Source organism: Mytilinidion resinicola, assembly GCF_010093595.1.
Source record: "Mytilinidion resinicola strain CBS 304.34 unplaced genomic scaffold BDZ99scaffold_14, whole genome shotgun sequence".
Lineage (NCBI taxonomy): Eukaryota > Fungi > Ascomycota > Dothideomycetes > Mytilinidiales > Mytilinidiaceae > Mytilinidion > Mytilinidion resinicola.
The window spans coordinates 1,107,506-1,120,187 of record NW_022985450.1 but is presented as its reverse complement, the minus strand read 5'-3'; the positions used below and the strand labels follow the sequence as shown (position 1 = coordinate 1,120,187).

Sequence of the window (12,682 nt, the reverse complement as noted above, 5' to 3'; positions counted from 1 at the left end):
CTTGCGTCAACGTACCGGAGTCAGGGGCGGTGGAAGGAGGCCGAAGAGCTGCAGATGCAAGTAATGGAGATGAGAAAGAGGGTGCTTGGGGCGGAGCATCCGGACATGCTAAGCAGCATGAACAACCTGGCACACATGTGGAAGTGCCGAGGGCGGTGGGCAGAGGCTGAGGAGCTACAGGTGCAAGTAATAGAGATAAGAAAGAGGGTGCTTGGGGCGGAGCATCCGGACACGCTAACCAGCATGAACAACCTAGCGTCGACGTACTGGAACCAAGGGCGGTGGAAGGAGGCCGAAGAGCTGGAGGTGCAAGTAGTAGAGACAAGAAAGAGGGTGCTTGGGGCGGAGCATCCGGACACGCTAAGCAGCATGAACAACCTGGCACACACGTGGAAGTCCCGAGGCCGGAACGGAGAGGCCATCGCATTAATGGAAAGGTGCGTTCAGCTGAGCAGGCAGATTCTTGGCCCTCAGCATCCTCGCACAGCGTCTTCGCTTAGAAATCTCAATAAGTGGCAAATGGAGAATAGAGATTAAGTTTCAATCCCATTTTTCATCTTCTGGAACCAAGCAATCATGGAACTGATCGAGCTGCGTCGGCACGCCTGTGCAATGTGTAATAGTAATGAAAGCAACTTAGCAATGAATGTCAAACCAAAATCCCAAATAACCTCACCATACGGAAAACCAATGATTATCCCCCAGTCGGTTTGGAAAAGCGTTGAATAGTCCATGCATCGCTAGCCATTCTCATAAAATAGTAATAGTAACAACCCTGTCTAGAGCCTGTTCCAACCCCTCTCATCTAGGCCCCTTCTAACGCTTCGCTTTATAGACCCCAACGCGGCGATAAACCTCCGGGTCACGGACGCGCTCAAGCAGCAATCCATACTCATGCTGCTTACGCAACACCGGGAGCAGGACCACATCGTCGCGCTGCTCGAACCCAAGAAAATCCAAATAGTCCGCTACGACCTCGCACGTCCTCCTGCCGCGCCGCGAGCGGTCCATCCGGGCGAGAGCTCGACACCGCCGCGTCAGAGACCCGCCGTGCACTTCGCCGTACGGATCGTGTGTTGCGAGCCGCGTGCTGCAATCCAACACCGCGATCTTCTCGTCCCGGTTGAGGATCCCGTGAAATCAGTCCCAGTTTTGATAGTAGTCTGGATGTTGGTAGTTGTCGCCCAAAATACTGTTGACAGGGCCGTCGATCCCAGCCCACGACCACGACGGTGCACGAAGGGCGTCGTTTCGCGGCTTCCAGTGCGAGCGTTTGACGTACCAGAGCAACTGCAGGTCGATACCTGGTCGCCACAGTGTGGCGTAGTACTCGATGCAGTCTGACGGAACTAGTGCAGTGTGTAAAAGTTCCCGTCTTCGAAAACATAAGAGCGACACTGGAGACAGCAATGAGCTTGTCCTGGGGGTATGTCACGCGTGTCCTGGAGTAGGCGGTTACCACTTTCAGCCATTCGTAGGCCATCCTTTGGATAGATGTTGGAGTTTGTCCTTCCGGCCGCTTTTCGATCCAGCTCACGGGGGCTCTGCGCAAGGGTGACACGAAGGGTGGGGATTCGGGGAGGGCTTAGCAGGTCTTGAGCTTGCGACATTCCCAGAAGAGTTGTGATTTGCAGAAGTACACACTCCGCGGCGCCAGTAGTGTCTCCTGGAAACACCACCCGCGCTTCAAGGCCGATGTATGCGAGAGATACGCCATTGATGTAGGCATGTAGGCGTAGGTGTTGCCGCGAGAATTGTCGAAGACCTGGAACGAGGCTGTGAGATCGCATTTCCAGAAGAAACCGGTGGCACTGTCAGGTGCATGGGCGGCGACGATGTTGAGGACGCCTCCCCGAGTAGATACTGCCTATGTGCGCAGCTTCGTTAGCCCAATCGTCGGCGTCGCCTTGAAGGATGCAAAGAGAGTCGATCCATATGTACTGGAACCCTAGGCGTTGGGTAGTTACGACGGCGTCTTGAAACGTCTTGGACAGTTTCTCAAATGGAATGGTGTGGAGAAGCGAACTCAAGTTATCTCGAGTCGCGACTAGAGGCATGGGCCTCCTCCCCCAGCAGTGGCTCAGAGTGAGGTAGCGCAAGTTCCTGCGGTCTGGAATATTGCGTGTAATACAGAGATGTATTGGATTTCCGCCAGGGGATACGTGAACGAGGCGTTCCGGTAATCGATGCTTCATAATTTGCTTTTTGCACTGACGATGGTTATCTCCTTCAAGACACTCGAGTAGTCACTGTTTCGCTTTGGTCCACGTTGCATCTTCATCAGTTTACCCGGATAGAATTGGCATGATGGTATCGGATCTAGGATCTGAATCAGTTTTACCAATCAGTGTATGTGGCGTAGTCTGGAATCAATCGCCGACTTACTACGGCTTAGATGAACACTAAGCGTGGCAGAAGCATATAAGCCGACCACCGAACTTAGGAGCTCCGTGGCTACAGGAAATTGTAGCACAATGTTTACATCTTTCTTTTGAAGACTTTCTTAATTGCTGGGAAGTAGGATCCTCCGTGTCTGGATTCAAAAAGTTCGAAATGGAAAAAAGCCGACTTCGTCTATTTTCAGAAGCAAAATTCTGCTGTTCTACCGTGAACGAGTACAAAAAGGCTTTGCAAGCAACACACCTCCTCCGTGCGCTTTCTCGTAGCTTACGCGTTGACTTGTAGTGGGTTAGCATAATTAACATCAACCCAAACCCGTCCTCGTCATTTCATCCTTCAGTTCGTCTTTCAGTATCCGAGAAAGCATTAAGCGACAAGACCAGCACAACCGTAGACCGATTCCTCCAGGCCCGATTGCATACAAATGAGAAGCCGAGAAGGGAATCATTGCACAACAGAAAGTGAAGAGACGACGACAAGTTACTCGATGATGAGAGGGGTACAGCTGCAAGAAGAAGAGGTGTTTAACAGGAGGGAGGCTGAGACTGCCAAGACCTAGGATTGGGATCGGGCGTATGCTTCAAGCTTCATTGGAAGCGCTTCTGCTATGTTTCGGAGGCACTTGTTCGTTCGTGATTCGCACCACGATAGCAAAGACTATACGCGAGGAAGATAGTTTCGTAATACCGAGATAGGGTTTGACGACTGCCTTTCGCTTTCCAATAGAATATTGCATGGCCAACATATTGGTCACGTGCACGGCCTGACCATGAACCAAGTCACCAAGTTTCCCTATAGAGCGTTCTCTCCCCAGATCTAGATAGGCGTTCCTCATCATTAGTATCTCCGCCTACCCTTAGCGGAAAAACGTATCTGTCACCTGACATTAGCAGAGTCTTCTTTACAAGATTTCTTTTTCCTCGTTTCTGCACCCTATCAAGCCCAAACCAAAACCGCTTGGCCTTACGATTAGATAGCTGTCGAGTTACAATAACGAAGATCTACACTTCAGAGTCTCTCAGGTCCCATTGTGGCCTCATTAGCTGGCTATACATACTGCACTTATAGTCTCGAAGCCGTCTTTACAAACCCACTCGCCCCCCTCAGCAGCCCGACCGCCTCTTCTACAATGTCCTTCACAATTTCGCCAGCAGACTGATCTTTCTTGTTGACCAATCCCGCTACAATCCCCATGGGCCTAATCACGCTATTAGCACTCTGCACTCTATCTCTGAAGCAGATCACATACTTAACAGCCGCCTGCTCCTCAATCTCCTCCGTCAACTTCCCCGCCGCGCTCAACTTATCAAGATCATACTCAGCCGGTAAAACCCCCTTCGCCGTCAACTCCTTAATCTCCTGCTGCCGGTTCGTCTCCCAATCATCGATATACGGCGTCCGTGCCGCGCGTAGTGGGCGGCCAGTCCAGATCGTACTCTTAACCACCGAATCGAATCCGGCGTCGACGACGAGCTTCTTCGCATACTCGCTCGCACCGCTCTCTTTCGCGGGAATGAAGCGCGTCCCCACCCAAACCCCACTTGCGCCGAACATCAGCGCGGCAGCGAGGCTGCGGCCGTCGTTGACTCCGCCAGCGGCGACGAGCTGGACGGGTTGGCTAGTGAGGGGCGAGGTATATTGTTTGCAGACGTCAGCGCAGGCGGGGATGAGGACGCTGAAGGGGATATCGCCTGTGTGGCCGCCTGCTTCGCCGCCTTGGGCGCAGATGAGGTCGGCGCCAATGGCGCAGGCTTTGTGAATGTGCTGGTGTTGTTAGCTTCGATAATCAATCGAGCTGAAGAATGGAGATGCTGACTTTCGGGTGCCCTATTATGTTCTTAGACTCGGTCAGTAATTGATGTCGTTGGTGACTGGATGGAAGTATACATACCATGTACAGTATCCCGTTCTTATGCAGCTTCTCTACTACCCATTTCGGTGGTACACCCACTGCAGATACGAACAGCTTTGCTCCGCCTTCAATGATAACGTCGATAAGTTCGCTCAATGAGCCTTTTGTGTAGTCGTACTATTCGACGTCAGCAACTTGATAAGATTACGCGGTCTGAGGGAAAAAAGTACTCACATTCGTCTTCCTTGCATTCCCTCCAACCTGCGGAATCAGTAGATCCACACCAAAGGGTAAACTTGGATCCGTCATTAGTGACTGTGACGTTGTGCATGAGTGAGCTTCTGTGCCTAAAAGGGCTCTATATGATTGGGGGTAAAGGAACGAACCTTTGTCTCTTTGATCAAGTCGCGTAGCATCGCGGGCGTATACGAGATTCCGCCTAGCACACCCATTCCACCTGCATTGGACACCGCGGCTGCGAGCGAGGGGCTAGCAACGCCGCCCATGCCTGCGAGGAGGATGGGGTGCTGGATCCCAAGGAGGGTGGTTAGAGGAGTTGAGATGGACATCTTGAAGGCGTGACAACTGCGAAAGGTACAAATTTTTCCAGAGCTATAGAGCTCTATGATTTATGCAGATGAAGCTGTTCGCATAAGTCCAGAAGAACAATTGAGATGAAGTTGAAAGACGACCGGGCACTTTGGCCGTATAAAAACTAAATTTCTTCTGAGTACTAAGGGATTATGAGGTTATTTTATTTCTTGAAAGTCAAGACTACCTGCATCAGTAATGCATGAGTTCGGGAGTCGGTAGCGATGGCTGATATGTGGGGTAAGCCGGAGTGCAGTAGTCAGCTGAGGGACAGTAACTAAAACAAACACGCGAATCGAATGAGGGGAGTCGACGGGGGCTTGCACCCAAGACCTCGGTACCACAAAAGACGCATGATTAAGATGAAAAGGTTTGATACTGATTTTTAAATTGGATTGAGTCGAACTGGACGTAGCTATATGAAGACATCGGTACTAAGATGAGGAGCTCTAGGATGCTTTAATACTCGGGAGTCGATTGGTGCAAGTAGCTTAGTAGCATCTGCTAGAAGAACAGCGACCAATATATCGCTGGTAGCTGACCAACTATTGTGCTGTACTGAAATTACCGTGCCGTCATTGTGCTTGAGTACTCGCATCTCGGTACTGCGATGGTGATTTTCAAAAGAATCATCGGGCACGACTGATAGTTGAAACCTGAGATCATCGTAAACCTGAGATCATCGTGGAGGCCCGCCGGAGGAGGGCCCAATCTGATCAATTGTCTCATTCTTGAGACTTCAGAGGTGTAGGTTTGGTGTACAGATTGATTGGTTTTTGAGCGCCAGAGTGTACATACCGAAGTATCGGAAGTAACAGCAGAGGCCTATTTCGCAGCTCAAGATCGAGAGTTGAACATTCACTTTGGCCGTGAAAGTGTTCTTCGACGAATCGGTGCACGCCGCGAGCATCACCTTCTGTAAATATCCCACTTTGGCTCAGTCCCACTGTGTCTTTTAGCGTGACTTTGCTTGTCTACTACGGCCTTTTGACAAGTGGTGCCGTGGACATTGTGTGTGATGGCTATCGGTTCGCCACGAATGCCTCATTGTTGGCGGATGGCGACAGATATGAAGTTCAACCGCCGAGTCCTTGATTCTGGAATGTCGTCTGTGGCTGTCTCCTCCTTCTCTTCCGTAGCCTTCTTCTCCGGAGACTTCCCCATTTCTGCAACCTCCTTCTCTTCCGCAGCCTTCTTCTCCGGAGGCTTTTCCAGCTCTGCAACCTCCTTCTCCCCTCCACCCTCCTTCTTCAGCCCATCATCCTTCATCTCGGTATCGACCGCCTCCTCTTTTTCATTCTCATCTTCCACCTCCTCCACCTCCTCCCCTCTCTTCACCCAAGACCCCAAATACCCCCCCTTACGCTCCCTCACAACATCATCCACCACCTCCACCGCCCCCGTCTCAATCTCCAACTCAAACCCCTGCTCCTGGAAATACAGCGCCACATGCAACGCCCTATCAATCGCCCGCCCCGTCGCCTTCAAGTATACCGGCTCCCCCTCCTTGCCTGCATCCTTGTTCTCCCGCGCATTCGCAATCGCCGCCTCCACCGTCTTCGCGTCCAGCGGTTTCCGCCCACTGGATAGAGATTGGGTTTCGCGTTTCTCGATCTGGCGCAGCAGGCCGCGGATGCGTTTTACAGCGGAGATGAAGGGCGTGTTGTGTTTTACGTAGACGTTTTTTGGGGCGTCGGCGGAGGCGAAGGGGGTGGGTATGGCGGGGTGCGGGATAGGACGGGGGGTGGATTTGTAGCCCGGGGGCAGGCGGGGGCGTTTTGGAGGTTTCGAGGTAGCTGGAGCATCGAGAGATTTGCGTTTGAGAGTTGTAGAACTAGTGGGCTCGGTGGGGGTTGTCATCGTGGCTATGGTCGAGTGATGGGAGGGAGCAGTGAAGCTTCACGAACTTTGATATAAAAATCCCGCGCACGGGCCATATATAGGGCTGGACCTTCCCTCCCTCCATCCCATCACCGCTCAAACAACCTCTGATCCCCCAACACCCATCCTATTAAACAATGCCTATACACCCCCACTACCTCCACCCACCATGAAACTCCACCACCTCCACCTCCCCGGCCTCCCCTCCTACCCCTCCGTCTCCGCGCTCCAAGAATCCCTCGTCGCCCGCTTCCTCCTCTCCAAATCCTCAAAAACCTCCCCCTCCTCCCCCCCGCCGCCGCCACCCACCCTCCTCACCTTCTCCCCCCCGCCGACCTACACCTGCGGCCGCCGCGAAATCGGCGCCCTCTCGCCCTCCCAAATCGCGCACCTCCGCGCCGGCGGCCGCGCCGCCTTCCACGAAGCCCTGCGCGGCGGGCAGACGACCTACCACGGCCCCGGCCAGCTCGTCGCGTACCCGATCCTCGACCTCGCGCCCCTAAAACTGAGCCCGCGGTGCTACATCCGCCTGCTCGAAACCGCCCTCCAGTCCACCTGCGCGCACTACGGCGTGTGCACCTTCACGACCACAAACCCGGGCTTGTGGGTCAGCGCCGACGCCAAGATTGGGAGCGTGGGCGTGCACATGCGGCGGCATGTCACGAGTCATGGGGTCGCGTTGAATGTGGCGCCGGAGCTGGGGTTTTTTGAGCGGATTGTGGCGTGTGGGCTGGAGGGGAAGCGGGCGGTGAGTTTGGAGACGGTGGGGGTGGAGGGGCTGACAGTGGAGGCGGTGGGGGAGGTGTTTGCGGGGGAGCTGGGGAGGGCGCTGTTTGGGGATGCTGAGGGGGGCGTGGTGAGGGTGGGTGTGGGGGAGGCGAGGGAGGTGTTGGGGTTGGATGTTGGAGAGGGGGAGGGGGAAGGGGAGGGGGATTGAGGGGTGCTGGCATGGCTGTGGAAATAAAAGTCACGGCTGTGGAATCTCAATTACCCACTATGTGGAAGAGCTTCTATGTGGAAGAGCTTAAGTCGAGCTGGAGCTTTACCATGCCCCATCACGGGCTACCGGCATACTCGAGATAGAGCGGTAGTACGTCCCAAATTAGATCGGAGTGAGATATCAAACCGCCAGAGCGAAGGATCTAGACGTTAAGAGGACGCTTTTAGGTAAACGGAGCGCACTTGCATGTATATATGTTACCCGAACCTGAAACCTAGACTTGCAACCTTGCTTCAAAGAACACGTCGAAATATGAAGGAACATTGCTTTCTCCTGGCAAAGCCACGTATCACTCAAATCACTCGATTCACGGCATCGTAGCACGCCTCGTAGTCCAAAAGTATGTATCATTGAAAAAGGAACCTAGACAACCCACTCCACCCCATCCCAATCATACCTCACACTTCCCCTCTCACCCAATCCCACATAAACAAACATCCTCACAAAAGAAAGTGGACCAGAAAGAACGGCCAGAAAGAACTCAGAATACAACTTGTCTTGAACCTGCCTAATCTCCCTCGGACAGAAGACCCTTACTACGCTAAAGAATCCTTGAGACACTACAGTTGATTGACAGTCAAGAAAAACACTCTTAAAAGAGGAAAAAAGAAAGAAGAGGTCAATTGCCCAATCCAAGGCCTGCTCTCGCCGAAACGCCGCACAGTTATCAAATCCAGACCCTGATCGTCCCTCATCTTCCGATCCGGGTGTGCTACATCGAGACACGTTCATGTTCTCCGCCGCGTTGCCCCAAAGTGAATGATGGGGTTTACAAATAAAGGAAAGAAGAGAGAAAGAAAGAAAGAAAGGAAAAGTGTGAGAGATTATGTATAGTGAGAGTGTGAGGTGATGCGTTCCAAGTTTGGTGACACGTGCTTTTTTCCCAAAACACATCCACCACAAATTTTCCGTCTGCTGCTGCTGCTAGCCATTCAGCAGACGATGTCATAGTGTATCCATTCATTCCAGTAGTTCCGAACGCCAATCTCCGAGTGAAATGCCCAAATTTCCCATATCATCGAAGATGGAAATAGGCGACGCTTTCAGTGTGTTCTGCTGTCCAAAAGCAATTACTCGGAGCCGTCGCTGCGTAGCCAACCATCTGCCACCCGGACTGCAGCAGTTCGGAGAAGACGTCACGCTCTTCTGCCCCATTGCCTCCGCCATGGCGTCTTGCTCTCCTCCCTCTCCGCTTCTTTCATCCCCAGCCCCCACTCGTGGCGACAGTGCGCAGGACATCAGTGCAGATATCCTGACCATCTTCACCGCTCCACCTTCGGGTAGAAGTTGTTCAGGTACGACATTACACCGAAGCCCAAAACAACCACAAGAATGCTCGTAGCTGAGGCTCCCTGGAGAGAGGTAATACCGTGAGCATTCGACCACTGCGCTAGTGCCTGAGAGTTGGCCTTCTGCACTGCTGCAGCCTGCTCAGGGCTGACAGCTCTGCCGTTCTGGATGCCGACCCGTCGTAACAATGCGTCGGCGTCGTCAACGTCCATGCTGTTATCGTTGACAATCGGAATCTCGCCTTCATCCTCGGAACCATCGACACCCACGGGGAGGTGGCCCTCTGAAAGCTCACTTTGGCTACGCTTGTGCTGCTTGACGGCTTCCCGTCGTGCTCGGTTGGCGTCGTCATGCCTGATCTTCTCAACCATCTCTGACAGCGTCTTCCGGTGCGTTTCGCTCTCCGCTTCTGCAGTCTCGGCCCGTTGCCGGTACTGCTCCATCTTGCTCTTCATTTCGTCCATTTCGGCGATCATCAGCTCCAGTCGTTGTTGGAGTCGAACAGTCGCGAAATCCGTTGGCGATGACTCCCTCTCTACCTGGCCATCTTTATCTAGTATAGGCTCAGACTCTTCCGGGTCGGGGACAACTCCATTCATTTCAGGTATGGTGGTTGTCTCCTCGAAAGTGTCGTCCTTGCGCTCCAGCTCGAGCCGCTGGGCTCGCTCCTCCGCGCTCTCTCTTGCGAGCCGCTCTTCGGCAAGAAGCGTCTCTAGATCCTTCAGTCGCAAACTTTGAGACTCAATCTCCTTCTTTGCTGACGTCAAAGCTTCGGCGAGAGATGATATCTGGTGGTGTGAATCGGTTCGTTTAGGAGACCCACTGCTTTTCGGTCTCTCGGTGTCAATTCTACGCAGAAGAGGCTGATGTGGAGGGCAGTCTGGTTTTTCGGGAAGAGGTTGCTGAGGCGGAGGCGCAGGGGGATCGGAAAATCGTGCCTTGAAGTCTCCTTTTATGGGAGATATCTTTACGTGTGAAGTGGGAGAGGTTTTCGCTGACTCCTTCTTCGGTTCCGTTGTCAATACATTATCGATGTACTGGTTTGTCCGTAGGAGGTCTTGATTCTGTATTTTAGCTTGCTTCATCTCCGTCTAGATTGTGTTAGCACGGCGCAGCTATTGGGTCGCAGTTACATACGTTTAGCTTCTTGACAATTTGTTCCAGCGAGATAGGCTGCAGCCAGAAGTTCATGTGCCTTTGCTGGCCTGGTTGACCCATGTTGTTCGGAATTGCGCTTGAAGGTGTTTGAACGCGGTTGCCGTTCATCTGGCCTTGCCCACCAGGCCGTCCTCTCAGATTGCCCATCCCTTGTGGCCCGCCAGGGCTTATGATGTTAGCCATCATTGGCGAGTCGAGCTCCCCAAAGTTGAGGTCCAACATGTTGTTGCCGGTGTTGGAGTAAATGCCGGCATGTTCAACCCGAGCGGCAACCTTGTGGTGGACGATCGTCTTCTGGTCCTCGCTAACGATGTCTATACCCAATTCCAGCATGTCTTGTTCCCGCAGCTCGTGAGGATCCGAGTCCCTATTCTCTTGAGACAGCCGCTGGCCGTTGACGAAGGTGCCGTTGGACGACTTGACGTCACGAATCCATATCTTGCCGTGTCGGTCTGCCCATACTTCTGCGTGTTGTCGGGAGAGCACCTTGGAGTCGAAGTATCCATTGAGCGGTGTTGGAACCGTCTTGTTATTCGTCTGCCGGCCAATGCGTAGAACGTCGGGGAAAAAAGGCACAGTGATTGTTTTCCGCTCAAATGTGCCGTTCATGGGAACGAGGTGAAGAATGGCCGGGCTCTCGGACTGGCCTTGGGCCCGTGGCGCGCCGTTCTGTTGCGTTTGCGACTGGCCATTGTGCTGCTGTGATGGAACCATTGGAGCTGGCGAGTGGAGGGCGGAAATGGCAGAGGCGGCGGATGTCGACGATGCAGATGCTATCGACTGGGGCCGTGCGGTGGAGAGGCCTGATATGGGTTCTGCCTTTGACGTCGGCCACAAGCCTCGCTGCGGCTTCTTCCTCGTGCCCCAGTTGCCGTCGACCGCGGGGGAGGAAGGCACGCCGTTGGACTGCGTGGATGCGGTCGATATAGTCGAGTTCGAGGATGCGTTCGACGCGAGAGAGGTGGACGAGGCCGGGCGCTGGATGCTTTTCCGGGGCATATACATCCTGAACTCGTCACCGTTGACGGAGCTCAGGCCGCTGGAGGCGCCGTTAGGAGCGCTCCATCCTGTCCGAGAAATGGGCTGGAAGTTGGGAGGAGGGGCGACTGCCGTCATCTGCGACGAGGCCAGCCCACGACTGCCGTCTGCTGCGAGGTTCGATTTTTCGGCGTCGTCCTGGCCACTTAGCGCCGGCAGCGTGATACACCCGCGAGCGACCCCAGCAAGCAGACAACAACAGAGGCAGAGAGCTGGCGGGTCGTTTGCTCATGCGCAGGGCGGACGGCCGACGACGAGAATGGCGCAGGTCGGCCTCGAGGTGCGGCTCGCGATCCGAGTGAGGTTCTGTCGTGTGCTGGTCCGGGTCAGCCAGGTGCGACGTCAGCGCGGCGAGGATGCGAGGCCGGGCAGCAGCAGCGGCGGCGGATGAGACAGCAAAAGTCGCAAGACGGGAGGCCGAGGGGCGGGCTGACAGTGGTGAGGCGTGTCGTGCGGGCGAGGAGGAGATGTGTAAGGAGAGGTATGCGGAGCGAGGACAGCGGCAGAGGATCCACTGCACACTAGCTTCTGAGTGGTGGGCCTGGCCTGGGTTGGTGAAGGGAGTGCGGACGCGTGATGGCGGGCAGCAAGCAGCGGCCACGGGGCGCGTAGAAATGGGGCTGCTGGCGATGGGATGCGATGTTCAGGATGGAAGCATGCGACTTTCGATGTGAGGGTGCATTCCGAGCCATGGGAAAGCGTATATCACGTGATATTCACGGAAGGTTCCGTCTCCGTTTCCAGTGTGGAGAGACTGCGTGGTACCGGACCACCTCAGACATCTGCAGCAGTTGCTTTGGTCACGACCCCCCTCAGCTCTTCAATCACTTTTCCCAAGAAAAGACGCCACGATGCCTGTGCCAGTGGGACACGGTATGAGCGGCCCGTCGACCTTCGACAAACGTACGCCTCCATCTGCCATGCAGCACTCCAACAGCTAACCCGCGTGCAGTCAAAATGGGAGCCATGATGGGCGGGTGTACGAATGCCGGCCTCCTTCCGTCCTCCTCTTGCTGACCTGCTATTCAGCTGTGGGACTGATCATCGGATTCATATTTGGTGCGCTATCCGGATACTCTGCTCCAGAACGAGCCTGACAGGACACAGGCGCTACAAACATCATAAGATTCGGCCCAGGGCCCAACGGGATGCTACGAACACTAGGGCAATACATGGTGGGGTCTGCCGCTACGTTTGGGTAGGTTTGGGACTGTTCTTGAGGAGCTCAATCGGTAACAATTTCAGTTTCTTCATGGGCATCGGCACGACTATCCGGACAGACTCGCCTATTGCGAAGGAGGCAATGGCTGGATATCACAGGAGGCCGATGATGATGCCGCGACAATACATCCGAAGAGTAAACCCCGAGAGCAACTAGGCGCGACAGTGCAGAACGGGGGACAACGTGTATCACGGATGAAATGTATAACAACTGAAGCATTACGGGGATGGTGTATATATCGGTATAGGGA

General features: G+C 54.1%; 7 protein-coding genes across 7 annotated transcripts in view; 3 read left to right on the top strand and 4 right to left on the bottom strand.

Moving 5' to 3' along the window:
• The window catches only part of BDZ99DRAFT_489791 (TPR-like protein), a gene marked incomplete at both ends in the record, with an annotated part of 2,725 nt that extends 2,188 nt beyond the window's left edge, over positions 1-537 (top strand). The window contains one exon of the mRNA XM_033723009.1: positions 25-537. Within this exon, the coding sequence (XP_033574457.1) occupies positions 25-537 (513 nt within the window). The remainder of the gene's footprint in view (positions 1-24) is intronic.
• A 2,621-nt stretch (positions 538-3,158) lies between these two features.
• Positions 3,159-4,951, bottom strand: BDZ99DRAFT_447899 (2-nitropropane dioxygenase). Its single transcript, XM_033718033.1, has 6 exons — positions 4,639-4,951; positions 4,487-4,567; positions 4,292-4,429; positions 4,217-4,237; positions 3,650-4,164; positions 3,159-3,598 (listed from the first exon to the last, which is right to left on the bottom strand). Exons 1-6 carry the CDS (start codon positions 4,819-4,821, stop codon positions 3,463-3,465), a joined length of 1,074 nt encoding a protein of 357 aa, XP_033574456.1. The 5' UTR covers positions 4,822-4,951; the 3' UTR covers positions 3,159-3,462.
• A 700-nt stretch (positions 4,952-5,651) lies between these two features.
• BDZ99DRAFT_537109 (uncharacterized protein) lies at positions 5,652-6,707 on the bottom strand. The gene has a single exon (XM_033726607.1). The coding sequence runs from the start codon at positions 6,701-6,703 to the stop codon at positions 5,888-5,890; it is 816 nt and encodes a 271-aa protein (XP_033574455.1). The 5' UTR covers positions 6,704-6,707; the 3' UTR covers positions 5,652-5,887.
• Positions 6,708-6,833: 126 nt separating this feature from the next.
• Positions 6,834-8,017, top strand: BDZ99DRAFT_537105 (lipoyltransferase). Its single transcript, XM_033726606.1, has one exon. The coding sequence runs from the start codon at positions 6,894-6,896 to the stop codon at positions 7,659-7,661; it is 768 nt and encodes a 255-aa protein (XP_033574454.1). The 5' UTR covers positions 6,834-6,893; the 3' UTR covers positions 7,662-8,017.
• A 35-nt stretch (positions 8,018-8,052) lies between these two features.
• Positions 8,053-8,802, bottom strand: BDZ99DRAFT_80664 (uncharacterized protein). Its single transcript, XM_033728914.1, has one exon. It carries the CDS (start codon positions 8,616-8,618, stop codon positions 8,088-8,090), a length of 531 nt encoding a protein of 176 aa, XP_033574453.1. The 5' UTR covers positions 8,619-8,802; the 3' UTR covers positions 8,053-8,087.
• On the bottom strand, positions 8,803-11,427 carry BDZ99DRAFT_80663 (uncharacterized protein). The gene is made up of 2 exons (XM_033728913.1): positions 10,152-11,427; positions 8,803-10,105 (listed from the first exon to the last, which is right to left on the bottom strand). Exons 1-2 carry the CDS (start codon positions 11,286-11,288, stop codon positions 8,987-8,989), a joined length of 2,256 nt encoding a protein of 751 aa, XP_033574452.1. The 5' UTR covers positions 11,289-11,427; the 3' UTR covers positions 8,803-8,986.
• Positions 11,428-12,061: 634 nt separating this feature from the next.
• On the top strand, positions 12,062-12,588 carry BDZ99DRAFT_392608 (uncharacterized protein; the record flags this gene model as incomplete). The annotated part of the gene is made up of 5 exons (XM_033715797.1): positions 12,062-12,113; positions 12,163-12,189; positions 12,240-12,269; positions 12,318-12,408; positions 12,456-12,588. The coding sequence occupies 5 exons, from the start codon at positions 12,062-12,064 to the stop codon at positions 12,586-12,588; spliced, it is 333 nt and encodes a 110-aa protein (XP_033574451.1).
• Positions 12,589-12,682: the final 94 nt, after the last annotated feature.

Excerpts from the sequence above, each read along its gene's own strand:
- BDZ99DRAFT_447899 (XM_033718033.1), bottom strand. The coding sequence starts at position 4,821 with ATGTCCATCTCAACTCCTCTAACCACCCTCCTTGGGATCCAGCACCCC. Across the intron at positions 4,430-4,486 it reads GGAATGCAAGGAAGACGAAT|TACGACTACACAAAAGGCTC; the intron begins GTGAGTACTTTT and ends GACGTCGAATAG. Across the intron at positions 4,238-4,291 it reads AGAACGGGATACTGTACATG|AACATAATAGGGCACCCGAA; the intron begins GTATGTATACTT and ends ACCGAGTCTAAG.
- BDZ99DRAFT_537109 (XM_033726607.1), bottom strand. The coding sequence starts at position 6,703 with ATGACAACCCCCACCGAGCCCACTAGTTCTACAACTCTCAAACGCAAA.
- BDZ99DRAFT_537105 (XM_033726606.1), top strand. The coding sequence starts at position 6,894 with ATGAAACTCCACCACCTCCACCTCCCCGGCCTCCCCTCCTACCCCTCC.
- BDZ99DRAFT_80664 (XM_033728914.1), bottom strand. The coding sequence starts at position 8,618 with ATGTGTTTTGGGAAAAAAGCACGTGTCACCAAACTTGGAACGCATCAC.
- BDZ99DRAFT_80663 (XM_033728913.1), bottom strand. The coding sequence starts at position 11,288 with ATGACGGCAGTCGCCCCTCCTCCCAACTTCCAGCCCATTTCTCGGACA. Across the intron at positions 10,106-10,151 it reads AAATTGTCAAGAAGCTAAAC|ACGGAGATGAAGCAAGCTAA; the intron begins GTATGTAACTGC and ends AACACAATCTAG.